This window comes from Xenia sp. Carnegie-2017, unplaced genomic scaffold (assembly GCF_021976095.1).
Source record: "Xenia sp. Carnegie-2017 unplaced genomic scaffold, XeniaSp_v1 HiC_scaffold_22, whole genome shotgun sequence".
NCBI classification, from domain to species: Eukaryota; Metazoa; Cnidaria; class Anthozoa; order Malacalcyonacea; family Xeniidae; genus Xenia; species Xenia sp. Carnegie-2017.
Genome location: NW_025813485.1, coordinates 713,338 through 740,628, shown reverse-complemented (window position 1 = coordinate 740,628; position 27,291 = coordinate 713,338). Strand labels below are relative to the sequence as shown.

General features: G+C 32.6%; 3 protein-coding genes and 1 pseudogene across 6 annotated transcripts; 3 read left to right on the top strand and 1 right to left on the bottom strand.

Moving 5' to 3' along the window:
- Positions 1-1,848: 1,848 nt before the first annotated feature.
- Positions 1,849-3,211, top strand: LOC124446816 (annotated as a pseudogene).
- Positions 3,212-5,008: 1,797 nt separating this feature from the next.
- On the bottom strand, positions 5,009-7,390 carry LOC124446870 (potassium voltage-gated channel subfamily A member 6-like). The gene has a single exon (XM_046997750.1). It carries the CDS (start codon positions 7,128-7,130, stop codon positions 5,889-5,891), a length of 1,242 nt encoding a protein of 413 aa, XP_046853706.1. The 5' UTR covers positions 7,131-7,390; the 3' UTR covers positions 5,009-5,888.
- A 1,019-nt stretch (positions 7,391-8,409) lies between these two features.
- LOC124446805 (UV radiation resistance-associated protein-like) lies at positions 8,410-15,630 on the top strand. Its single transcript, XM_046997684.1, has 18 exons — positions 8,410-8,636; positions 9,267-9,375; positions 9,479-9,510; positions 9,587-9,650; positions 9,789-9,886; positions 9,959-10,045; positions 10,146-10,196; positions 10,340-10,374; positions 10,683-10,788; positions 11,235-11,316; positions 11,672-11,716; positions 11,988-12,072; positions 12,153-12,240; positions 12,314-12,380; positions 12,659-12,824; positions 13,004-13,082; positions 13,374-13,462; positions 15,032-15,630. The coding sequence occupies exons 1-18, from the start codon at positions 8,568-8,570 to the stop codon at positions 15,456-15,458; spliced, it is 1,779 nt and encodes a 592-aa protein (XP_046853640.1). The 5' UTR covers positions 8,410-8,567; the 3' UTR covers positions 15,459-15,630.
- A 252-nt stretch (positions 15,631-15,882) lies between these two features.
- Positions 15,883-25,348, top strand: LOC124446917 (sec1 family domain-containing protein 2-like). Of its 4 annotated transcripts, none has more exons than XM_046997799.1 (17): positions 15,883-16,091; positions 16,909-17,133; positions 17,238-17,378; positions 17,462-17,539; positions 18,421-18,549; positions 18,852-19,024; positions 19,245-19,338; positions 21,450-21,574; positions 21,872-21,989; positions 22,604-22,692; positions 22,756-22,864; positions 23,112-23,172; positions 23,255-23,357; positions 23,423-23,486; positions 23,717-23,811; positions 24,488-24,620; positions 25,005-25,348. In XM_046997799.1, the coding sequence occupies exons 1-17, from the start codon at positions 15,903-15,905 to the stop codon at positions 25,092-25,094; spliced, it is 2,016 nt and encodes a 671-aa protein (XP_046853755.1). In that variant the 5' UTR covers positions 15,883-15,902; the 3' UTR covers positions 25,095-25,348. The 4 variants fall into 4 exon arrangements, with proteins under 4 accessions (XP_046853755.1, XP_046853756.1, XP_046853757.1 ...); XM_046997800.1 differs by lacking the exon at positions 25,005-25,348 and adding an exon at positions 24,716-24,948; XM_046997801.1 differs by having other exon boundaries at positions 15,911-16,086.
- The last annotated feature ends 1,943 nt before the right edge of the window (positions 25,349-27,291 follow it).

Here is a 27,291-nt window from a genome sequence, read left to right as displayed (position 1 = left end):
CTTGAAATATTTGCTCAAAAGCTTATGATGACATGCATGAAACATTAAATACAGTACTGCATCATCTGACAAAATCCATATGTTTTCAATTCCAGGTGATTAAAATTCACATAAGATGCATTGGTTGCAATGAAGTTGAATGTGGAAGAAGCAAAATTGATGACAAAGAACTTTTATGTCTTTGAAGAATTACGATATCATTTAAAAGAATAGAGTAGCAATCTAGTAAAGAAGCCACATCTGTCTTCAACATGAGACTTTTCCAACTATGTATAGTTACTTTGTACAAAATACTATTTTAGATAAACTTGATTTTTAAGTCATTTACTGATATTTTTACCAAAAGACAAAAAGAAAAATTCAAAGGCATAATGTAAAATTCAAAAATTTTTCAAGTTGTTTGAACCTAGAAAAAATTAGTATAGGTAACTGTAATTTGTAAGGACGCAAGAGAAAAGTAGTGCAAGAAGGTTAGCATTTTTGAGAATTAATAAGTTCTTGACATACATTACACAAGGCCATAATATTATAAATAATGTCTGTATAATAATTATACAACATGCTAAAAATCTTCACCTACATTATAATTATTAAAACAGGTTTGCCTTCATGCAGCAATAAGAAAAGTGTTATGTCAGAGAAACCAATGCACTTTAATTTAAGAAATCGTATTTTCAATGGGAAATTAATGTAGTTCTGTTCAGTAGTAGATCCTTGGTTTTCAATGACAATCCAGTTTCTAATATCTTGGCTCAAAACAGAACCAGCAACATGATTATAGAATTTCTGAATTTCGTTCTTTTGCTCTCCTAGTTCAAGATATTTTCTTCATAAGTTCTCAGTAGATTTATCAGAATATCATAATACCTTATAAGACACCCAGAATCAATCCTACCAAAAAAAACTCAAAAAAATACATACCTACTAATAATATATTTCCAGTCGACTTAAGTCGTAGGGGTAAGCTAACTTTTTCTAACTCCTTTTTGGACATTTTAACTAAGATTTACCCATCTATTCAAGAAAGACAGTTGCACGAAGCTGTTAACAAATAGTCAAAAACACAAGTATTGCACAGTGTAAAGAATGCCGTTTGATATTTATTTCTAACATAGCTAAAGCATTACTTGACAAAATATACGTTATTTTACAGTAGATTTACCTCATTTAAATGTGTGTGTCTATTTCACAAAAACCTGAAGCATTATTTTCAATATTTTATGCTTACGGTATCGTGGTTGTTTTCGCTGGTTGTCATCAATATAAGCAGTAATAGTGTTCCGGATTCAGGAGGGAGCGAATGTTAAAAATTTTTCTCAAAGTGGAAGTTTTGACAACCAAAATCCGCCATTACCGCCATGTTTTTGACCACGAGGCCCAGGCCCCTTTGCCCCTCCAGTTATTATAGAGCTCAATGTATAGAACTCAATGGTTTGAATGGAGTATTTGCCGGTTGCCAGTCTCCCTTAAATTTGCGCGGTTTTTGCAATGCATTCTGGGATCGCCAGGGGGCAAACATTGTGTATCTTTATAAAAATATCTTTTAGTAAAAAGTTTATATTCAAATTATAATGGGAAAAGGGATCACTGTGCTGTTTATGGTTGTGATAACGATAGAAGATATCCTGAAAAATATATCGTTTTCGATCACGTTGGTATTCTTCGCTTTTTTTCTCCGAAAAACGCGAAAGACAAGAGTGCTTGGCAAAAGCTGATCAACAGGAAAAACTTCAAAGTCACTGCTAATACGAAGGTTTGTTCTAATCATTTTCTTGCTGGTTATCGATCCGAGGGCTGTCCCAATCCAACTTTGTATCTCAAAGGATACCAATCAAAAGAAACCAGTAAACAACTACCGCCGAAAGCAAATCAAATATTCCGAAAAGAAAGAGACGAAAAATTCTGTGTGAAGGCAGTACTGAGAAAAGCTTTGAGCATCAGGATAAGGCATTTTTTGCTACTGAGCCAGAGTCTGTGCACGAAGACAGTCCACATATAAATTGTACAACAGACTTGGATGTTACAAGTTATGATTATGATGATAGCTACAGCTTTGAAAGTGATAAACATGACCTCATTGACTGTTTTTGCCAGGGCGATGTTAAAACGTTGAAAAGAAATTTATTTATTGAGCAAGCTATTTGCCAGAAGAATTGCTACCGCTACATTGGATTGTCACTAGAAAAGTTGAACTTAGTTTTCAGTTTGATTGAAGAGAAAGCATAGAGTCTAAGGTATTGGAGAGGTTCTACTGATACAGCCACTGCCCAGTCTATTAAAAGAGGGCATGTCTCAAGAGTATTGACACATTGGGAAGAATTCATTCTTACTCTTGTCAGGACACGAAAAAGATTTGATGTCATGTTTTTTGGCTGATACATTTTCTGTTTCAGCTAGTTATGTTTCCCGGATTTATACAACTTGGGTTAAATTCCTGTCTAACAAGCTTTCATTCCTTGTGCCTTGGCCAAGTAAGTCTGAAATCAAAGAGAAACTACCTAAGCGATTTCAGAAATTTAAAAACTTAAGGATAATTATTGATTGCACAGAATTTTTCATACAAAAACCTAAGATACCTGGGAGCCAGAAAATTTCATGGAGCAGCTATAAGCATTGGAACACTGCTAAACTATTAGTGTTGGCATTACCCCTACTGGTATTTTTTCCTTCATCCCACCCCTTTGGACTGGTTCAATATCTGACAAGGAAATTGTCACCAACTCTGGTCTCATAAACTTGCTAGAAAAAGGTGATGGTGTCATGGCTGATAAGGGATTCCTTGTTAGAGATCTACTTGTGGTGAAGAAAGTTCACTTTATTTCTCCTGCCTATTGTCGTGGACCAAGACTTTTCTCTCATGGAACAACTCATACTCGGCATGTGGCATCATTAAGATCTCATGTCGAAAGGAATATATTGAAACTAAAGCAATTTCAGATTTTATCAGGAGTTATTCCATTGACATTAAAACCAGTTTTGGACAACTTTTTGTTTATGTGTGCCGCTTTATGTAATTTAGGAAAGCGTGGTATAAAGTAATTCTTACATAATCTAAAATAAATTATACTTAATATTTTTATTTTGAAAAACTATTATTTGTAAATATAAAATTTTATCATTGTACATATTTCAATAAAAGACTACTAATAATATAATTCTTATAGAAAAGAAACACAGTTTTAAATACATCACTCCAGAAGTCAGCATCAAATGGTATTTCTACAATATCAATTCCTTTTTCTGTATATACAATAAAATCACATCGATTTGACTTATAGCCATACCCATTTGGACTTGAAAGTAATGTAAATGGTTCCTGTTCAACACTTTCTTCCCACTATCATTAGTTTTCCCACCAATAGCTGTTGAGAAAAATGCAGATTTGGGATCCATATTCTTGCATGTTAGAGGGCACTTAATTTCAAGTGTCCTTGAGCCACAACATTCACATTGGCATATTCCATCCAAACTCACTCCCATCCATAAATTTTTGGGGTCAACAAGCAACCCAGGTTCTTCTATTTTAACTTTTTCATGCTTCTTTGTACGCAGTCTCTTATAAAGATACAGAGCCTCTTTTTCTTCTTCTAGTCCATATTGCATAGCATTTGAGTTTATCAAACTGTTCTTGTCTTCCAAAAAATTAGCAACAGTTTTTGATAAATCAGCTGAAGGGGTGCGCTCTTTTGTTTTTTGTCTAGTGTAAATAGCTTTGACTTTTTTGCCTGTTACCACGGCATGTCTCATTTTATGCCATTCTTCATTTTTGGATTGTCCTTTTGTTGCAGCTGAAATGAACAATTGTTTTCTTCTTCAGTGCATTTTAATGTGCTAATGAAGATATCACAGGCTTTCTTCACTCTTTTTTTAATCAAATGTTGATTTTCCCTTGCAAATATTTTAGCTTTTGTTTCTATGCTAAGACTATTAAGTTTAAAAACAGTTTTCATTTTTTTTACTTTGTCTGAATGTGGGCACTCAGGAAGGAAATCCAAAATACCAGAATTTTCATCAATGTCTCTCAATTTCCTGGCAAATTCAACTTTTCCTACTTCACTTATTGTGGTTCTCATACGATTTGGCATTGGGTCAAATGAGTCAACCCAAGAGTCGTCGAGAGATACATGTTTCCTTTTTCGTTTGGGTTTCACCAAGTGACAAATTTTCATTTCCAGCAATGGTAAGGGCTTATTTCTTGGTGTTGGTTTTGGTTGCCAGTATGCTGGAAGTGAAGTCACTGAAGTTCTTTCACCTGACAAAAACTCTTCAAGTTCAAACATACAAGCACCCAAGTGCTTGCATCCCTGATCTGAACCACCTTTACATTCACAAAATGCAGAAAACACAGAGCCATTTGGCGAAAGTATGAACTAGGATCTGTATTCTTTCATGCCTTCTGGTGTTTTGTCCCTTTGTGTGGGTAAAACACTGCCAATGACAATGTGAAACTTGCTATCATCGTTGTCATAGACAATAGTTCCAGATAAATTCCTTACTTGACCATTTTGGTGTAATTTATAATCATCAAATGTTCTCCAAGATGCCAACATGTCTTTGTCATATTTTGCTTTACTAACTATTAAATGATTGAAAATGTCCAACAGTCCAAATGTTGGTAAAGCTGACATGTCATTTGATGTATGGGTCATTTTAAATGGATCTTGTAGGCGCTTTCCAGCAGGAAGTGTCAATCGTTCTTGAAGACAATGCTCCAAGGAATCCTTTGAAAAATCAGGATCAATTGGTAGTATTGCCTCCTCAGTGGCTTCTGCTAACTTTATGAGATCGGATTTTAAATAGTTTGTAGTTGGTACACCACGGTCACTGATATACTCTTTCAAATCTTTAACTTTCCAGTCTTTGAAATTATTTCTCTGGTGAAATTGCTCATCCCTGACAACTGTACTAGTGTCAACATTCTTCGCAATGTTTTCATTTGCAAGCTTTTCTTGTTTGGTTTCACAAAATATGGTTTTATGTTTAGATAGACAAGATTTTTTTTGGGGGGGGGTTTGGATTTGCGGGATATTGTTTTAGGTTTTGATGGACAAGTTATAGTTCTAGTTTTAAGTGGAGATGATTGGTCATTAGAAAGAGATGGTTCTTCCTTAAGTTCAAGATCAACCAACACAGGTGGTTGGTATTCATTGGCAGGTATTGGGGCAAGACAACAACTATTGATAGGTTGCAAAAGATTGAAATGGCAAGCAGCTCTGTGAAAGTTATGCAAGACCAAAGTGATTGGACAATCACAGATTCTATCATATTTTAACAATGGACGTAACATCAGGCGAGGAGTGAAATAAAACCATTTCTGCTCAAGCATAGCATAAACACAAATTTCATGCTGCAAGGCCGTGGCACAAGCGTACATATCCACTGTTTCTCCCCACGTACCGGACATAATGTTTCGCTCCAGATGCTTTTCTATCGATTCGTATCGAAATAAATACGGTCGAAAAGTAGCCGGATTTTGTATTAAAACTTCGTTACACATTTCTCGAATGTGAGCAAAGTTTTCGTCGCTTTCACCGTTTATAGCCAACGCAACTGCTCGATAAAAGCAATTGCCGTCTCCACATACTTTTACTTCTTTTCTCCCAACTGGTAACGAATACCCATTACAACGAATAGCCATTATAATGGAAATAGGTGCTTTAAATTAAGAATTCTCAAAAATATCACTATTACAGATAAATTTCTAAAGAAATGTTTGCCCCCTGGCGATCCCAAAATGCATTGCAAAAACCGCGCAAATCCGTGGTGATTCATGATTTTTATGCATCAAAACGATGTACCAGGCCACAAATTTACTAAGAAACTGCATAACTATACATTAAAAAAAATTGCGTTGCAACTATACAACATCAAAGACCTTGGAATAGTAATCATTTAAATGCACAGCCCGTATTATCTAACTGCATCAATCCTCTTCGTATTTTCATTATTTTTGAAGACAAATAATTTCTTGACTTTTTCTTTTTTAGTCCAATTTCATAATTATATACTTGCTGGAAATAAGAAACAAATATTGTTGCCGGCCATGCCATAACAATTGTAACGCCAAATACGCAGCAAATTCCACCAAAAATCTTTCCGAGAACGGAGACTGGTACCAAATCACCATAACCAACTGTTGTTAATGTGACTATCGTATACCAAAATGCATCGATGATACTTTCAAACTTAGGATTGACATTTTCTTCACTGTAGTAAATAATGAAGGAAAACACGAGAATACACAAGCCAACACAATAAAACGACAAAATGAGCTGTTTCGCACATGCTTTCACTGTTACACCAAACAGTTTTAGTCCAGTTGAATATCGTGATAGTTTGAACATACATACAAGAGAACATATTCGCGTTATGTTTGCGAGCCATATTGTAGACGTTTGCACACACCAGTCAAAGTGATGAATAAATAATTGTGAGAATATCGACACCACGGTTATAATGTCAGCTATTCCTAAAATACTTTTAGTATATCTTGGTTTACACTCAGCTTGACGAAGCCGAAGAATGAACTCAAAAACAAACCATACACCACAAGTATATTGCAAAATTATAAAAGGATGATTGTCCTCTTTGATATTTTGAGACGATTTGGAAGAATTGGTTTCCATTCTACCACATAAATTTGATAACATCTGTTGATATTGTAAAGAACTTAACAGGCATAAAGTTAATATGTATGTCACTACAATAACTCCACAGGGCCACGATAAAAATATATCGAAAAATGTATGAACGTCTGAGTTTCTTTCCGCTCTTTTATTTGTTTTTGGAATGCTGAAATTAGATGAACCATACTCCAGCTGTGTCACATTGTTATGATCAATATTGAAAAACTGCAACTCTGACAAAAAAATAGTTTCATCGACATCAATGGGTCTGATTAGTTTTCCTCTTGACTGATAATAGAAAAGTATAGAATCAAATGCTTTTCTATCGCGATCTAAACAATATTGTTGCTTCTTTGAGTTGTAATAAGGAGACGTTTTAGTAAAGCTACCCATTAGAGTATTTGGGTATCTTGCTAGTGTTGACTCGAATGTTTCATAAATTGTTCCTCGAATGTTGATCATCACCTTTGTCTGGTCCTGTATTTCAGCATTATTATTTACCATAGTTGCTAGATTGATGATTTCTTTACTGTTTGAAGATTTTAGTATGCGCGTTGAGCTGTTTCACACTTCAGATAATTAATAACTGTTTTGTAATGATGTGTCAATTTCAGATATTTTAACCACATTCCTTACTTTAACTTGGTTACGAAACAAATGACTTCGTCGTACTTGTATTCAAAATTATCTTTCTTGTTACGTTGCTTCCTCTCAAGGAAAATACACATTGTGTCGGTATTGCTAACGCACTTAGTGTTAAAAACAATAAATACAATGACTTTTGAATGAGGATTACGTTCTTGCTATTTTCTTTGTCTTTATTATGACGATTGGATCATTTGTAGATTGTTTGTATGCAAATGTCTTCAATCGTTGTCTCTCTTAGGGCTCAATGATTGACAATATCTATCCAAAATTTAAAAAGTGAAAGGTTAACGTTTTTCTCTTCATATCACTTCATCATTCGGCATTTAAAAAATGTTTTATTGTATCAAAAATTAAAATTAATCGTAGTCATAACGATCGTTAATCATAATGATCATTCAAATCACGCTGAAGAATATAAGACATAACACAAAGACAATTGCCACTGACATTAACAGAAAGCTATGGACATGAATTAGTCATTTTGTGAAAAATATGTCGCATATCATTGAAGAAATTGTATACTTATTAGAAGAAGTTGAAAAATCAGACCAGTTTCCAAAAACTTAGTTTACTGTGTATTATACTGTTCGAGCATTTGCTCTGAGGATGACAATAGCATTATTGTATTCGCATGATGTATGATGGCATTTTTTTCTCTATTTAGCCATCGCCTCCTCTTTTTACTCATCTAACAATGACACGCTTGAAAAAATTAAGTCCCACCCCCAATCTCTGTTTATCCCCTATTCTAGGTAAATTTAAAATCACCAGGAGGTCAATTTCATGGATAATACAAAATGCACAAGTTAAGTATAAATTCATTTAGTTTCCCGATTTAATTCATTTAAATTCAAAGGTAGCAAAAAATTAGAAAATCCCAAAGGGGACAATTGGAGAAAATACTCTATATATCAATCGTTCAGAATATTGGAATACATTTTTTGTGAACTGCGTTAAAGTTGCATTCCAATACATATAGTTACAATAAAATTGCATACACAATACAATAGTTCACAAATGACTCCTCAAAACATCAAAAGACACCGGAACATCCAAACATTGAGATAGAAATTGAAAACCACAGATGAAAGCTTATATCGCGGGCTCATTTCCGGTCAGTAACCGTGTACGTAAATGTAGTTTTATTACTTTTACATCAAAATGAATGGTTTTTCTTTGTAGAAAAACCTAGCTGTTTGTACTTGTACATTGTAATTTTACAAAGGGCTTGTGGTGAAAGACTATTTCAGTTTCCTTAGCATGACTTTCTTGACATGAAGAGATAATTATTTTATGGGAACTGTAATGCACGCAAGGGTCGCTTTCCAAAGAAGAAAACATGTTGACCTTTCGTCACAACAGGTGAGAACTGTATTCTAGAGGTTATATCACTCATATGTAATCTGTTTTCAGTTTTTGAAGAGACTGAGGTCTAAAATTACTTATTATATTTTTTAAATTTCATGTTTCTAAGCTCTGTCAAAACGTTTGACTCATCAATATATAGACGACTAGCCTTGTTTACATTTTCCTGGCAGGCAGATTTGGTCGAGTTGGATTTAAACAACACTAGCAACTATTGGTCAAGCACTGTTGGGATTAATTTGCCTGCCAGCAAAACGTAAACAAGGCAAGTCATGTATGCAGTTTCTCTGTGCAAGTTTTCTCAATATAACTGTAGCTTGAAGAAAGTAGTTTTAGAAAGAAGTTGAAGAAAGTAGTAAAATGATTTAATTTGAACTTTTACCTTTTTTCAACTGTTACATTGATAATTGAAGAAAGGTTGACAATGAGTCAATATAGAATATCTTTGTCACATTCAATAAGTTTATAAACTAGATTTGGAAATGCAGTCCTGGTGATACCGTGAGGTTTCCAATTTAAGTTGTGTTAAGATGCAGACTTCACCATAAGGAAATTTGTAACAGCATAAATTTAATTAATTGCTACACAGATAACAAATTCTATTTTTCTTATTAACTTTGTTTTCAGAGACGACTACGTCATGTGACCAGCATTTTTGCCAGAAATATAAAGCAACGTGGATTTGCTTCCCTCCGTAAATTGGGAACATATTTTTCAATTTATCTTGGCAATATTGGTATTGTTGATGTTTCTATTACAATTTTAAAAGATTTTTCAATATATAGTAAATTTACTTCACAAAAATCTTATGTTTATATTTTTTATTCATCTGCTTACAGTGGTTTACACAAGTGAAATAAAGTCATCATTTGTAAGTTGTAATTTGTATGTTATGTTTCAAATTTTTCATAGCTTATAAACATTCATTCCTTGATGTTTTTTTCTAGAATCCAACTTGGCAAAGTTTTGATGTTAGTCAGTTTTGTGAAGATTTAAACACAGCAAGTAGCTGTATCCTTTAGTTCTGTGCCATGGTGAATGTGAAACTGACTTTCAAAAGATCTACACATCTCTGTGTTATGTGTGAAAAAAATTTTGTAATTTACATCTTTGACAAGGTACGTATGAGAATTCTTTAACATACTTAAGCATTCATTGTGAGAATCTGGGGTGGAGAAAATGGAAGTTATCAATTGTTGATTGAATGGAATGTTGATTTGAACGGTCTTGTTTATTTGGGAGAAAAAGTAAGGCTTCGTTAGTCAATTTTTAAATGTTTGAAATTTTGAATATCATGACATTGCTTTTTTTAATTATAGATTGATCAAAATGGGTGTTATTATGAAGCTAATTTATTAATATTTGGATTACAAGATGGATATTACATTCCTCCTAAGGACACCCAGGTACGCAGCATGATTGGATAATATTTTGTTCCAAACATCCTCAGATATACAACATTGATGTTTTTATTAACAAGATAATTCACATCTTTCGTAATGTTAGAATGATGATGAAATTATTTCTAAGAGTTTACTGAAGGTTGATCAAGAAATGGTAATGTTTTAATGTTGCTTTATTGTAATATTCTTGTTTTAATTTTTAGTAGCGTTATCATTGTTCAGTTATTTCATAATTAATTGTTACAAGACAACAGTTACTATAAAAAGTAAAACACACAAATATATTTTCTCTTGTAGGTTAAATCATCTTATAATCTATCTTCGCTCCACAGGTAAGTATTTAGTTCCTCATTAATCAGTTTTTTTCAACACAAGGTAGAGTACAATTCAATCCAAACACTCAACTCTAATCATGACCCCTTAATAAGCAGACAACTCGCATCTTTGGTATACTTGTCTACCACTTTATCATGATTCAACTTTATCCCAAAGCCATCATCTATGTTTAAATGACACCAACACTAAAATTCCTTCTCAGGACTATACCAACTCCGACAACCAATTTTATCTAATACTTAGCAAAAATCTAGTTCTCTGTATAGTATATTATAAAGACAATTCCTTTTAATGTCTTTAAAAGGCTACATACATTAGTTCGTGCTATTCGACAAACACAAATACAGATCAGAAAGATAAAGACTAGTGCCCAGGAAAATCTCCACATTTCTGGACAAAGGTTACATCGTGTATGTCAAATTCATAATTCATTAAGAATTGTCTTGACAATCTCTTGGTAACTATTTTTAATTCTGCCAAAATAAGGCTTTAACTAAAATACACTGTAATGTACAATATCAATATCTTTTTAGTATTAAAAAGTATTTTATGTAGTTTTTTTTCCAAAGTAAATTAAGCAACATTTATTGAATGCTGGCATTATCAATTTCATTATTATCTACAGCAGTACAACCAGTCATTCATTAGTCATTTTGCTGTAGCTAAAACATTTCTTAATCCCTTGCGTTTGCATGACCCTAGAATTAACAACTGCTCATCCAGTTGTTACCTTTCATATGTCACAAGCTTTTGATTATTTACTTTTCAACATATTCTTCTGTTGATGAAACTTGTATGTTTATTGATCCTGTTTCAAACAATGTACTTATTACTTAGTTTTTGTTTGGTTTTACAGGCATGTGAGCGTGAGCGTTTGAAACTTAGTGTAAGAATGCTTCAGGAAGAGCTTCATAAACATAAGAACATGTTAGATACAGGTATTCAGTATTTTTCAACATTGTTTTTGATTACTTTAGTTGAATTCATTGTGATTCAATTTTATTTCGTTCAGCAGCAAAGCCAGCTGGCAGATTTACTTCCGCTATGTAAATTCTCAAAGATTACCAATTTTCATTTCATTAGAAATCTATTGTTTTCACAGTCAGTGAACACAAAAATATTTCCATAGAGGGAGTAAAAGGTCAGACTGGATATGTTACTGAATCCAATGCAAAGTTAGTGATGATATTGTTTTACTGTCAAAGTTTTTACATTCAAAGTTGGGATGTCTATAAATTTTAGGTTTTTACAATTCCATATAATTTTTGTCTTATTGTTAAAAATCTTTTTAAGATCAAAAAATGGAAGTTGAACTTGTTAGGGATGTCCAACACGCTGGTAAGAATTTTGCTATTGAAATAATTGTTAAGTAAAATAATTTTTTCCACAAGAGTTTTCTTACGTAGTCATTTTCCACGTAGCAATTAACTTAACCAACTAAATAGTCTATACCCAAAAATACTTCACTAAACTCCTCTGTATTCATATATACCTAACTAAACCAGTGTGTACCCCACTGATCTCGAAATAAGACAGACATACAAGAAACTTTTACAAGAAATCAGTCGGATACAACAGAATATATGAACTGTCTTCAACTGATTTTTAGGAAACAAACTTCGCAATAAAGTGGAAGGCTTCGAGGTAGCCAAAAGAAATTTTGACGAAGCAAAAAAGAATCATATTGCCAGAAGGTTCACATTGAATATATTTTTATTGTATCATATATCGAAAGCATCCAGTATTTTTTTAATTGTGTTTTATCAACACGCAGGGAATTATTGGTAAAGACAAAAGCACAAGTTGTGATGCGCCGTAGGCAATTGTGCCACGAACTAACTTATATTTATCCTATTGAAACGGTAAAAAATATGAATGCATGATTTGTAAGAGTTCAACTGATCGTATTCTTTATTACATTATCTCATATTATAGTCAAAAAATGAAGAAATGATTTTATGTGGTTTACCATTGCCGAATACGCAATCCCCTGAGTTTAACGGTAATGATGGATTTTTTAGTTATTATGTTTTATAATTCTTAATTTGCATTTGTCATATGTAACTGGATATGTTGTTTGAAAATTTTGAGGGTAACTTTTGTATTTAGGTTTACGATAATGTTATAGGGTCATTGTTACTCATGAAAGTATTGTTGCGTTGTTTTAACGTAACAGCAAATATCAATCGCTTTCAACTTTCCAAAACTTAAAATTTTGTTATTTTTCATTACTTTGGAAATATGTTTTTTGTTTCCTTGTCATTTCTTCCATTCTTTCAGGTGTAAATGAAGAAACAATAAGCAGTGCCTTGGGTTATGTAAATCACTTATTATCTATGATCGCAAGGTATTTTCAAATACCTTTAAGGTATCCAGCCATCAACAAAGGCTCTCGATCTACTATTTTTGATTTTGTGAATGAAAAACTCCCTGATAAGGAGAGAGAGTAAGTGTTTATTATATTTTAATGTTTTGTTTTTTACTAATTGTAATAATTAGACCTATAATATGCTGAACACTATGTTTACAAATTTACATTGGAATGAAATATTGCTTTGAAAATCAACATTGTGTCTGTGTAAAACCTGTCATGTATTAACCATGGTTCTTCACATTGTCCGCTAGATTTCCTTTGTTTGTAAAAGGCAAAGAACGATTTCAATTTGATTTTGGTGTATTTCTTCTCAACAAAAACATCGCTCAGGTAAATAAATAACATAATTGTACGTATTGTACGTAAAAGTATTTTTCATTGTATTTTGAGGGTAACTTCTAAAATCAAAACGTGTTAAAAATCAAGACAGGAGTTTCAGAAAATCCGGATACTTTGGTCTGTTTTTTTATGATATGTTAAGATAAACACAATAGAGAAGTTAAAAATGCCATTTTCCCGCGGAATAGTTAAAACAGTTTCTTATAAAGTTGCAAAGTTTTGTTGCAATCGAAATGAAAATTGCCATAGCAAATAAGTTTACTTTGCCTTTCATTGTCGTAGATTCGATACTCTCTCGGACTAGCAACGACAGACCTTCGAAGGACTTTACCAAATATAAAAAATCTGTTTGATATGAAATTTGGTGGAAGGTATGTACACGACTTTTATTTTTTTTATGATCTCAGAAACACCAGATTGATTAAACACATAGACTCCAAAATTTTTTATGATAAACATGTTTCGACTTACATTTAGTCATCTTCAGTATGAGGTTAAGTATTTACAATGCTGAATTTATAATAGGATATGTGAAACGTCTTAATCAATAAAAATAAAAGGATAAGGTGGGATAAAATATTAGTTATACTTACATGGTAATTAAGTATTGTAAGTGTGATAGAGACAAATTAGAATATTTACAATTGGAAAATAGTGTTAAAATGTTGAATATGTTTGTTGAGATCAGGTTTGTGTTTGCGAATGGGAAGGGCTTCTTTAAGTTTTAGAGAAAATTGAGTGTTGGCGGTGTCTAAGATGGTGAAACATGAGCGAGTATATTTGGATTTGCAGTTAGGATTTTTTAGTAGGTGTTTGTGGATGTGTGAGTTTTTGTCGAAAGTTTTGTGTTCTTTAATCCTTTTTTAGACATTTTCATTAATAAATCCTCCACCACGTTTTCACTTCCGTTTATCATAAAAAAAAACATACACCGGCCTTTTAACCAACTTCTTCAGTTTCACATCTTCACGATACAAAGCGGGTCTTATCCAAACACTTCTTGATCGTACACATAAAATTAACGACACTGAAGAAGGCCGTAGACAGGACTTGAATGAAATGAACAACACACTACAACGAAACTCCTTCCCACAACACTTCATTGAACACATTTTCAACTCTTACAACGACGAACTAAAATCACAAAAATTGAACATTAATAGCTTACCAAATTAAGAAGAACAACAAAACGTTTATTATTTCAAATTACCATACATAGGACACCATTGGATAATCACTCAAAAAAACTTCATAGTCTCATCAAACGGCTCTGTACTGACATCAATATAAAATTAGTTTTCACCTTATATAAAATCAAAAACCTATTTAGTTTTAAAGACCTCATTTCCGACGATCTTGAATCCTTGGTGGTTTGCATTTGCAAATTTGGTTGCGCAGGATGTGATTCCTGTTACATTGGTGGGGCCATCCGGCATCTTAGCCACCAGGATTAAAGAACACATAACTTTCGACAAAAACTCACACATCCACAAAAACCTACTAAAAAATCCTAACTGCAAATCCAAATACACTCGCTCATGTTTCACCATCTTAGACACCGCCAACACTCAATTTTCTCTAAAACTTAAAGAAGCCCTTCCCATTCGCAAACACAAACCTGATCTCAACAAACATATTCAACATTTTAACACTATTTTCCAATTGTAAATATTCTAATTTGTCTCTATCACACTTACAATACTTAATTACCATGTAAGTATAACTAATATTTTATCCCACCTTATCCTTTTATTTTTATTAATTAAGACGTATCATATATCCTATTATAAATTCGGCATTGTAAATACTTAACCTCATACTGAAGATGACTAAATGTAAGTTGAAACATGTTTATCATAAAAAATTTTGGAGTCTGCATCCATCTTTGTATTTAAACGTTGTGCAACTTATATTTCAAGCAAAAATTTTAACTTTTACAGTTCACCGTATGTTTCCTGTCCAATATCTGTGATTAAACGTCATCTTTCACCAACTGAAGGTGGAAAAGACAAAGTTAAAAATGAAGTTAACTGTACAACTAAACAAAATGGCTCTTTGTCAAGTCAGGATTACATTTGTCAAGATACCAATGAGACAGTAATTGTAACACATCCACCTTCAAAATCACAGACATCTAAAATAGTATCTGGACAGAGTTTTTGCCTTACAACATATGCAGAAGAGGAAGAAAATAACTGCGAGCAAAGCTGTTTGAAAGCCCCTGAACGAAGTATGGTCACTAAAGTTAATGAGACTGGTAACCAAAGTTCTCGTTACTCTGATTCTCTTAATGAACTTGTCCCGAACAATCGTGTTGAATCGGGTCAGGAGAATGATGACCTAATAGATAATTTATTTAGTGTATAAAGAATTATTTAGTAACACAACATATTTAGTTGAACTGTTCTCGTCACTCTTGTGCTTGAAACAAACTCTACAATTTCACATTCGGCCTAACTTCTAAACCTATATACAACCAATTAATCGATGTATAGAATAATCAATATTTACAGTTGAAAAAGACTCTGATAACTTCCAACGCTGAATTTTTAACTTTTGTACCCTGTAATTGAAGAGTCAAGAAAAGTTGCTGAATTCACGACTTTTGTCTTTTTAAAGATTGTTTCATTTCACAAACGGTTTTCTAGACAGTGGAACCAATCATCTAACAGTTTACATCTTTTGACTCTCTATTAAAAATCTTTGATAACCTTGGGTTAAATTTTACTGTGCAAAGAAGAGCAGCGAAACTCTGCCTTAGCGTTGTGCACATCGTATGCGTCAGCAGTAAAAATAGAATAAAATTTTAAAATGGCGGACGATATTCGTTTGAAATTAATTGAACAAAATCGTAGAAACTGGGAGTCCGTTGTTATTGCTGTAAACAATGCCTTAGTATATATTGACGATAATATAGCAGAGATTCTTCACTGGTCCCAAATGACTTTAGAAATGATTAATGCGGGAGCACTACGAGTACAAAGTATTGAAAGGGGTAAGGTAAGGTAAGAAAATTCAGTAAGTATCCAGGCAGCCGATTGGTTATCAATTTTTCTCTGATTTTATATCGTTGATGAAAGCACTTTGCTTGTAGAAAAAAGGACTGCATGCGTCTCCTAGGGTTATGTAATTTTTGTGCAATAGTTTCCAATGTGTACCATTGCCCTTTGCCAAATTGCCACCTCACTTAATAATTTATTCACTTCAGGGACTCGTTGCACAAAGTATGGATGGTAAAATTTTCAAACTTGCAAAAAAGTAATGTAGTCATAGAAGCAATATTTTATTTCAGTGATTGCTCAGCTTAAATCTTATATTCATTCTTTTGTAAGATTTTTAAACATTTACCATCCAGGCTTTATGCAGTCGGCCCCTGGTAATAACGATGTCTGGTAGCCAGACAATGTTTTGATAAAACTAAGGAAGTTTTTAAGATCACTATTTAATGCTTTAAAAGTTTAATAAACTTTTCCCTAACCAGACTAACCTTAACCAGAAATTGTTATTGTTGCTCTCTTTGATGAAAATTGTAGAAAAAGAACTTATAAAAGAAATCTCTCTCCACAGCCAAGTTTACAATTGGCTTTTGACTGTATATTGATTGAATTTTCACACTAACCACTTAGCTATTCAAACCTCCAGCTCAAACATCACCACATATCATAATTTTTATGTTAAAAAACTGCCTCACATTTTGTTTTTCAAAACTACCAGACATAGAGTCACTTCCATTATTTTAATTTAGAGAAAAAATCACTTTGTTAAACTTATTTGGTTAAGATGTTTTCATCATTTTCAATTTTTTGAATTTTTTTAGAGTGGATTTGAAGATGAACAAAAAGTTGTGTTTATAACAAGCTCCTTATTGCCTGGAAAAAAATTTGAAAAACTTCAAAAACTCGTTGAATCAAGCTATTTCCAGTCCTGTTCAATATTTTGTACTGTAGCCGATGAAAATGTGTCTGTTCTGATTAAGCAAGGAGAAAATGAGTCATTTTATGCAAAACTGGAAGAAAAAGTTTCTGAATGGATGGATCACAAGGTTTGTGTGGTTTTCAGATTAAAGTTGAATCCTTGTGCATCTCTTATTGTGGTCAAATTAAGTTGATATTTTTGTACTCAATCTTTATTGATGAATAATTTTAGTTTTCAACAGTTGATATTCAATATATACCATGCTTTTGGGCCAACATTGTTCCTGGTGTATTCCTTATTCCACAATTTACAAAGTTTTTTCCCATCTTGCCATCTGATGTACCAACCATGACAGAGTTGATGAAAACCAAGGTGAAATTCCATTAAATATGTAAAATGAAATGGATTTTATTCTGTTTAATAAGTTTTTTGTTTGGTTTATTGTGTTTTATCAGGGTGACCAAAAAAAATTAACATCTTTATCGGAAGTTGAAATACATCACACTCCAAAATCATTTCAAATGAAATTAAAGGTCAGTGTTTATTGTGGAAATGAAATTGTTTTATGTACATCTGAGTGCAAGAGGGGAACATCTGAGTGCAAGAGGGGAACATCTGAGTGCAAGAGGGAACATCTGAGTGCAAGAGGGAACATCTGAGTGCAAGAGGGGAACATCTGAGTGCAAGAGGGGAACTTATCATTTCAATACCACCATTTGCAATTGAGTTACTACCGTTCATGTTTTCATTGAAACATTAAAATTGAAAAAAAGTAATAAACGCAAAGTAACTTGTTACTTAGTCGTGTGAACTTCCTTTTTTTCTTGATTTTTTTGTCTCTTGATTGTCATGTTTGAAATCAACTGTTGCATTCATGTTTAAATTGTCTTTGGCAATATTGGATACATATTTATTATGCAAAGTTTACTCATCTGTAAGCCTAAAAATCTACAATAGCACCAGGCCCAGATAACTTTAGCTAGGACAACGATGCACCCCTCTTGGAAAATCTGCACCCCTCATGTCAAATGACAACTGATACTTGTTGAAAGTTGGTTGGCTGGTTTGTTAGCCAGATATTAATGTTAGATTTTCATAGATCACATGATAATGTAATCTATGACAAAAACTAGATGTGCTAAGACAAAAGAATAATGTAAGTACATCAATTGGGAACAGACAAATATGTGTTAATTAATTTGTCGTTTGAGGTTTTCACAAAAAAGAACATCTATAGTTTATGTATTAAATTATAATCGTACCTTTTCTTATCAGTCATATTTATAATATATGAAGCTTTTACGTATAACTATTTGCTAATTCATGTTAATTGGTCAAAGTTAAAGAAGAATGCTGTATAATTGCTGTGTTGTTTCTTTGCATAGCTGTTTATAATAAAACAATGTCTTTTTAGCTTCTGGCGTTAGCGTTCAGTGAGCTTTTAAATGAATCGGAGTTACACGAAGATTGTTATGCAATTGGTCATACTTCCAAATTACTAGCTAGTGAACTTGCTAGTCTATCATCTGCAAAAATGAAAAAGGTACATTCATAGTTTGTGCACATTTAAACATGCATGCTTACCGCTTTTTCGACTTTAGTCCTGTGATAAGATGTAGTGTTTTGCAAACTCCGGTTGTTTTAGCGCCTGCTTCCGAAAAAAAAACTCTGGCTGTATATAAAAAAAAAGCTTCAACTCTTGTAGAAAGTTTCCACGCATGTATCTCAAAATATGAGATAAAACACTAAAGCTTCAAGTAAAAACCAAAGAATTTTTTTACTTTTGATTTTATTAATTATTTCTCTGTGGGCGCCACCATTTGATTATAACTTACTTTTATCTAGAATATCAAAGGTCGCTGTTCCGTCTTATTCATAGATCGTACATTAGACTTAGTTCAAATATCGTCAAAATGCAAAGACAATCTTGGTGATAAAATATTTGATTGTCTTCCAAAGCTTCCTGGCCACAATATTGACGTTGCTATTGATTTATCCAGTCTTTTTACATCTGTAAGGTAGCCAAATTATTACTTGACCTACCATTTAATTGATTCACTTTGTTAGCCTTTGCAAGTTGTTAGGCTTTTCTTGACATTTTAATTTTTTAGTTTTTGTTGCAGATACGTTTATACTCCAGTGTATTTGCATTTAACTCCACCTGTTTTGCATTTAACGTTTGTTTTAAATAATTGAAAAATTTTCTTTTCATTATGTTTTATGACTTGTATGTTTCAGTAAAAACATTCTTCCGCCCGGATCATTGTGCCATAAATATCAAGAAAAAGAAGCACATTTTTTATTGTCATCACTAATTACAGACAGTAAGCAGGTACTTTAATGTTTGTCGCCACTTGTTACAGACAGTAAGCAGGTACTTTAATGTTAGTCATTACTTGTTACAGACAGTAAGCATGTAGTTTAAAGTTATTCATTACTTGTTACAGACAGTAAGCAGGTACTTTAATGTTAGTCATCACTTGTTACAGACAGTAAGCAGGTACTTTAAAGTTAGTCATCACTTGTTACAGACAGTAAGCAGGTACTTTAATGTTAGTCATCACTTGTTACAGACAGTAAGCAGGTACTTTAATGTTAGTCGTCACTTGTTACAGACAGTAAGCAGGTACTTTAATGTTAGTCATTACTTGTTACAGACAGTAAGCAGGTACTTTAATGTTTGTCATTACTTGTTACAGACAGTAAGCAGGTACTTTAATGTTAGTCATTACTTGTTACAGACAGTAAGCATGTAGTTTAAAGTTAGTCATTACTTGTTACAGACAGTAAGCATGTAGTTTAATGTTAGTCGTTACTTGTTACAGACAGTAAGCAGGTACTTTAATGTTAGTCATTACTTGTTACAGACAGTAAGCAGGTACTTTAATGTTAGTCATTACTTGTTACAGACTGTAAGCAGGTACTTTAATGTTAGTCATTACTTGTTACAGACAGTAAGCAGGTACTTTAATGTTTGTCATTACTTGTTACAGACAGTAAGCAGGTACTTTAATGTTAGTCGTCACTTGTTACAGACAGTAAGCAGGTACTTTAATGTTTGTCATTACTTGTTACAGACAGTAAGCAGGTACTTTAATGTTTGTCATTACTTGTTACAGACAGTAAGCAGGTATTTTAATGTTAGTCATTACTTGTTACAGACAGTAAGCATGTAGTTTAAAGTTAGTCATCACTTGTTACAGACAGTAAGCATGTAGTTTAATGTTAGTCGTTACTTGTTACAGACAGTAAGCAGGTACTTTAATGTTAGTCATTACTTGTTACAGACAGTAAGCATGTAGTTTAATGTTAGTCATCACTTGTTACAGACAGTAAGCAGGTACTTTAATGTTTGTCATTACTTGTTACAGACAGTAAGCATGTAGTTTAATGTTAGTCATCACTTGTTACAGACAGTAAGCAGGTACTTTAATGTTAGTAATTACTTGTTACAGACAGTAAGCAGGTACTTTAATGTTTGTCGTCACTTGTTACAGACAGTAAGCAGGTACTTTAATGTTAGTCATCACTTGTTACAGACAGTAAGCATGTAGTTTAAAGTGCTTATATCAGGGTGAGAGAAAAATCTTTAAATAATTAAATTGATTTCAAGAACATTTGTAATATATTTGATACGACGAAAATTTTATCTTTACGGGCTTTAGTGGCCAAAGGATTTTGCACCGGATGTGACGTAAAAAGTAGATCGCATACGTTGAAGATATAGCTTGCATTATAATTAAGATAGGTGTTATAGATGATAGCTGTTACACATTTAAGATGCTGCATTGGTGTTTAGTTTGACGACATTGTTTGAGCGAATAATTAAAGAAAACGTTTAAAATCTAAAACTGCGTTTTCTTCTTTTTACGTAACTTCTGTCCAAAATATTGTAAAAAACAAATTCCGAAGGAACAAGACATCTTGAAATTGCAGAATATGAATCAGAACAACACGAGAAGTAAACTGTAATCCTGAGGAGGACTTTGAAATAAAGTAGAAAATTCACAGTTTATTTCTCGTCTTGCTCTGATTCATATTTTGTAATCTCAAGATGTCTTGTTTTTTACGATATTTTTTTAAATTGTCGGCTGGACATGGTTTCTGTCCAAAAAGACAATGAATTTTCCATCTATCAGATATATTGGAAATATTTTTATAACTATTTAAAGAAACTATTTCTCTGATCCTGATATAGGTACTAGAGTACTATATAGATAAAGTTCATCAGCAAAAAGGTCCAGTCTTATGTTGTTCATTGTTTAACATTAAACAACGTTTTCTTTTTGTTGATAACAGCATGTTTGAAAGCAAATATCACTCTCTTCCCTCTTGAAATTAAAAGTATTTGTCTAACTTACTTACAAATATGACTTTTTCATTATCGTGTTCTTTTATAAATATTCTTGATAATCAACATAGCTTGTTGTTTCATTTATTTAGAACAGCATAACCAAACTATACAAAAAATTAACGGAGATCTTGAAAGAGGAATCTATTTCCTTTGTGGATGAAGATTTTGGAAAAGTGACGCCAAAGAAACTTTTGTCTTTAATGAATTATTTTAGGTAATGATTTTTTTACGAATTACGAATGTTTTTACGTTTTTTTATACGATCAACTTTGGAAATTCTTTACGACCGGCGTGCATTCATCTCTCATACCATATATGGTACATGGTGTGTGTATGTGTAAAATTCAAAATGTCGGTTTTCTTCATGCTCCATAACAGTTTGTCGTTACAAAAAAAAAACAAAAAAAACTATGTCGTCAATTTCAACGTTATTATACTAGGAATTGATTTTTTGAATGAAATTTGAGGTTCTTTCAACTTTCAATGATCTTGAGTTTCAATTTTTTAACAGGGATAACATAAAACTGTTCATAAAGCATTCTGTTGTCCTTCAACTTGCAATGGCAGTCATCAATAGTTCAAAAGTAGAGGAAAATTCAAATATTGAGGAGATTCAAAGTGCAGAGAAGGTGACGCGTTGTTATGTTAAAAGCAAGTTTGTAAATTGTGGTTTGTTTTTGTCCCAAAGTTTTGCATATAGATTTATAATTTAGAAATGAAAGATGTTTACTGTGTTTGCGCAGGCTTGTGTTTGCACAGGCTTGTGAGACCTTTGGAAAACTCGAGAGCAGATCAGTGCAAGCCCGTGACAGAAGGTCGATCGTCTTCGAGGTTTGCATAAGGCAATCTAAACACGAAAAACATCTTTTATTTCTTTTATGAAGTAACAATAATGCCAAACAGACAAAATTAAAAGAAATATGTTTTAATTTGTTCTCTAACACGTCTTCATGATTAATTAGCAAATTTTATTGATTGATTCATTCATTCATTGATGGATTCATTGATTGATTGATAGATTGATTGATTGATTGATTGATTGATTGATTGATTGATTGATTGATTGATTGATTGATTGATTGATTGATTCGGTCGTTCGTTGGTACGTTTGTTCGTTGATTGAGCTCAGATTGGTTTGCACAGTCTAATGCAAATTAAGTTATATACCTATCGGCGCATGCGTTTCATTAATATTATTTTATTAATACATATGTCACCCAATATGATCTAAATTTTTGGATAGGTACTTCAATTAAGTTTGAATGAAGAAGATTCTCCCAGCTGTTATTCGCACATTCTCTTACTTTTAAAGAACGTTAGAGAAGGTATAAGGTAATAAAAGTTAAATATTGTATTTATTTTGCAAAATTATGGTGACTTCAATGTTTGTCGTAGGTCTTTTTGTCTTGAAGATATTTTGTTGTTTTTGGTTTACACTCATTCTTTGGTTGGAGATAATAGTTATGACGTATCACATTCTGAAGAAGAAGAATTGAAGTTAAAAGTAGGAAAGTGAAAATATTATTTAGTTTATTCTATTTATAGTTTGCTTCCTCTTAGAAGCATTGTATGACAAAAATTGTGAAGAAGTCACAAGATAAAATCTACTTTAGAATAATTTTTTATCGTTTCAACTTCAATGACTTTGCATCATTTTGGTAGCAATTCGCTTTGTTTTAAGAGTCAGATTTATTTCAATTACGCTTTCTAACGTCAAATAACAATAGCTTTTTGTTTCTTATCTAATGTAGAATGAAATCATGAATGACGTTTTGGCTGGCAAGTTGAAAGTCAAGACAAAATTTATCATTGGTTAGCATTGTATAAACGTTAATATTGGCACACAAATTACGAAGAGATTTGACAGAAATAATTTGGTTTAATTTAAATTTAGACGACGAAAAAGACAGTAAAAATGTAAAACGAAATAAAATTATTGGATGTCTACAGAGAATTTTTCTTTTGAAAAAATTACGAACGGATTTATCATCCTTCAGGTATTTAATGTGTAATTAAATGTCTGTTAAATGACCTTACATTATTTAAGGAATTTATTTTGTAGGGATTTGTTTACGAATACGTCATCTAAGCATGATTTGCTGTCCTATGAATCTTTGATTAAGCAGGTGATGTTGAATTTTAAAAATATTTAGGCATTCTTAAGAGAATACTTGAATGGACCCAGGATGATTTTATGGGGAGTTATAGTTTGGTTTAGATTTCCATAGTTACGTCTTGAGTTTGGTCATGCCAACAAACAGTAAGCAGACTGGAACAACATAACATTTACTCTCACTCATTATGTCGTCACAATTCATTGTTTTATCCAGTGTCTTTTGATGCGACTTTCTTTCAGGTCTTACAAAAGATTTTTGATCCAAGAAAAACAGAAATAAATGATATTGAGTTCAAGTCAGTTCGTCTCAAAGATTTCATCAAGAGTGGATTCAGGTGAATTGAAGATAGCAGCTGTTTATGATGGATAAGAAACATGTTGAGGCTAACTCTATTATTTTATTCATTCATTTTACAAACAAACAACATCCCTCGCCATTAGCTCATTGTTATCAATGATTTTTATATCTTACATTCCATAGCTTACCAACGATTCCTCACCTTTAATCTATTGATATCGTACCAACACTTTCTCTCGTCATCTGCTCGTAAATATAGATGATGGAATCTCTTGGGAAACACCATCTCTTATCATCTGCTCATCAATATAGATGATGTGATTTTGCACAAATCGTCTTCTCTACCTTTCCAATATCAATGATGGAGTTCATATCTGCGAATGTAAACATTTTAGACTAAATTCATACTAAGCTCTTATTGTAACACCAAGTTAGCTTTTTGTCATACCTTGCTGTTTCTTTAATGCTATTTCGTTTGATGCTCTTTGCTTTCCCATATGTTATTCCCTTGTTTGCATTACTTAAGTTTTGTTGTCTTTGGTTGACATGTCTTGTTTCCCAACGATATGAGCCTTAAAAATGAACCGTAAAATTTACTATTCTCAATTAATAATCTGTCTCATCAGAATACTTTGCCAACGCTTATATGTCTGATGCCTTAGTTTCTTACGTTGTATATTGTATAACGTAATTTTCATATTTTGTTTTCTTAGCTTGTTCTTGAACGTCTCAAAGCCTCATCCTTGTGATCATCCCATTCTTATCATTTTTGTCGTCGGGGGATTAACGTGTTCTGAAGTTCAACAAATTCAGGAGTTTTTGTCTACTCACGATGTAAAAACTCAGGTTTGTATACAACCACTTAATCTTTAAATAAACATTGTAAATCATCAAGGAAAATTAGAAAGATTAAATCTTTTTGATTTATTCTGCCCACATAGCTACTAGTGGTTAAAACGCCCAATCCCAACAGGAAATCGCCACAAGATTATTCGATAAATAACTGAGAATGGATTATACATCACTCACAATACTATTTTATGTTCTACATCACATGGTTAAAAACTCTGTACCTACAGTAAAACTGGATTGAACAATCTTTTTGCATCTCATTCAGGCAAGGCATAGTTCAATTTTGTAACAACCATGTCATAAGAAAATATTGATTTTTAGGTTCTAGGTTCAAGAAATTATATTTATTTATTTATTATGATTTATTTTTGTCTCTAGGTAATTGTTGGCAGTACCAAAATGTTGACTTCATCTGATTTACTTAAACATTTATTTTCTCAAGAAAACGATCTTTATATGAGCTGTTGATGACTGGGACAATAGCAAGTTTAATAAATGCTATTTTATAACTAATATACTTGACCACTGGTAAACATGACTTTGGTTTAAGACTGGAGATTTATATTGTTCTTCTAGTGGAGCAACTAAATTTAATCATTCTGCCCAGTAAATGCAAGTATGAAAATTTTAAGTAACTTGTCAATTTTGTGTATGTTGTAAGATCTCTAAACTTTACGGCTTATTGAAACATAATGAAAAAATAAAATTTTCTTGAACTTTCAGTGCTGAAAAAAATTTGAAAAAAATTCGCCCTAAACTTACGCTTTCAAGGTCATAAAACTGTTGAATCTTAACTATAATATAAAAAAATATAAAGTAATTCCATTACTTGCGTTATTCTTTTTCTTGAATCATAACAAACTATGTAGTTTTCCTTTTGAGGTTTCAAGAATTGTATGCTTGTTGCAATGCTCTTCCATTGACTTGTTTAAACAAGTTGACATTCCACAACACGCGACAAGATTTTAGCTGTGTATGAAATGCTCTTTTGAAATGCTCTTTTTTGTCAATTTCCATTGTTTACCTGGAAAATTAGGGAGATGCAATGTATGATGAGATTTGTTGCCCAAACTTCCTGAATGGAGAAAGCTTTATGTTTTCAACCCAATCCAACTCTACACCATTTCTAATGTATTTATTAAAAAAGAGCCGACTTGAAATTAAAGTTTACAGTGTAGAATATTCTGAACCAATGTAACTGTTACCCACTGAAATCACCCGACCTTTAGAATTTCATGATTTAGCAGTAATTTATTTAAGTATAGGGCCATAAGCAATTGAAAAGCATTTTGCTTCAAACTTTGAACTTTTGCAGTATGCAGAGCCCGCAGTTTGTATGTTATTTTTTTATCCAGTGCACGTGTAAACAATGTGAGTTAGACTAAGATAATTAAGTACAATTCTTGTCTTGTAACCATTCTCTTGAGATTTACCAAACAATGTTACCCGCCCACGTCGGCTGGTGCCAACAAGAACAATGATAAAATATTCTTTTGTATCATACCACAAACATGGCTGAATTGCAAATCAAGATTAAATACTAGATGTGCTAAGTTTATTTGCGTTCGTAATCAAAGTAATTGTTAGTACAAAGTAATGGAATGTACATCTCGTTATTTAACTTACTTAATTAACGCATTAAATTAGAAAGTATTTTAAAATCCCAGCACTAGAAAAATTTGCACAGGCAATAGTATGCAGAATACTTCTAAGCAAATTATAAGTTACAAGGTTTTTATATTCTGTGCTGTGTTTAGAAATTGTTCAACGTTGCTATGAAATCCCTCGGGGGATTTGAAATTGGCTCATCATACAGCCAATCCTCTCAAAGTACACACCCACCTTAAAGACACCACCTTAGCATGCGGTAATCTAGAAGTTCTTCGCTACTCGCAAGCTTACAATTCAAAGAGCGACCTTGAAATTACTGAGTAAGACGTTAAAGCTTTCACGACTAAAGTGAAACATATGTTGAGAAACACAAGACACATCTCTCTTAAGCCCTTGAAGTTTCTTGTTATGTAAGGTAAGTGTGAAATATCAGCCGTGAAAACTTTCTTATAAGGTGACATATATGTTTGTGTTAAATCTTCAACTATTAGTTGTTGCGATGAATGTCTTTTTGGTTAAAAATTCTGTCTATACTCAACTTTGCTAGCCTTTAATCTTCAAAACTAACCACACTTCTAGCACGTGTAAGTGTCTCGTGTGCGGGTTCTACAGTGAACAGGACAAGAATTATTAGCTCGCCATTTTTGGTATTGAACCTTCGATTAACTGTGATTCTTAAGGGGACAAGAAAACAAAGATGAAACGTAAAATTCATTAACTTGCCCAAAAAACCAGTTCCAACATTTGGGTTTTATATTGATTTATATTTTGTAATCTCAAGACGTCCTGTATGTTACGATTTTGTTGTTTACTTTACTTTCCTTTCACGAAAAATGACAAAATAATTGCAGATTTAAGCTAGATTTTAATCGTAATGAAATCCAGGAATTTCAGATGATCGAGTTCATTTATAATAAACCATTTATTTTGCCTTTGTCATTTACAGATGTATGGATATGATAAATCGCTGGTTAAATACTGTAAACGAAGCTCATTGGATGCGGGCTATTGTTCAATGTATGGATTATGGAACGACTAAATCTGTGGAATTTGG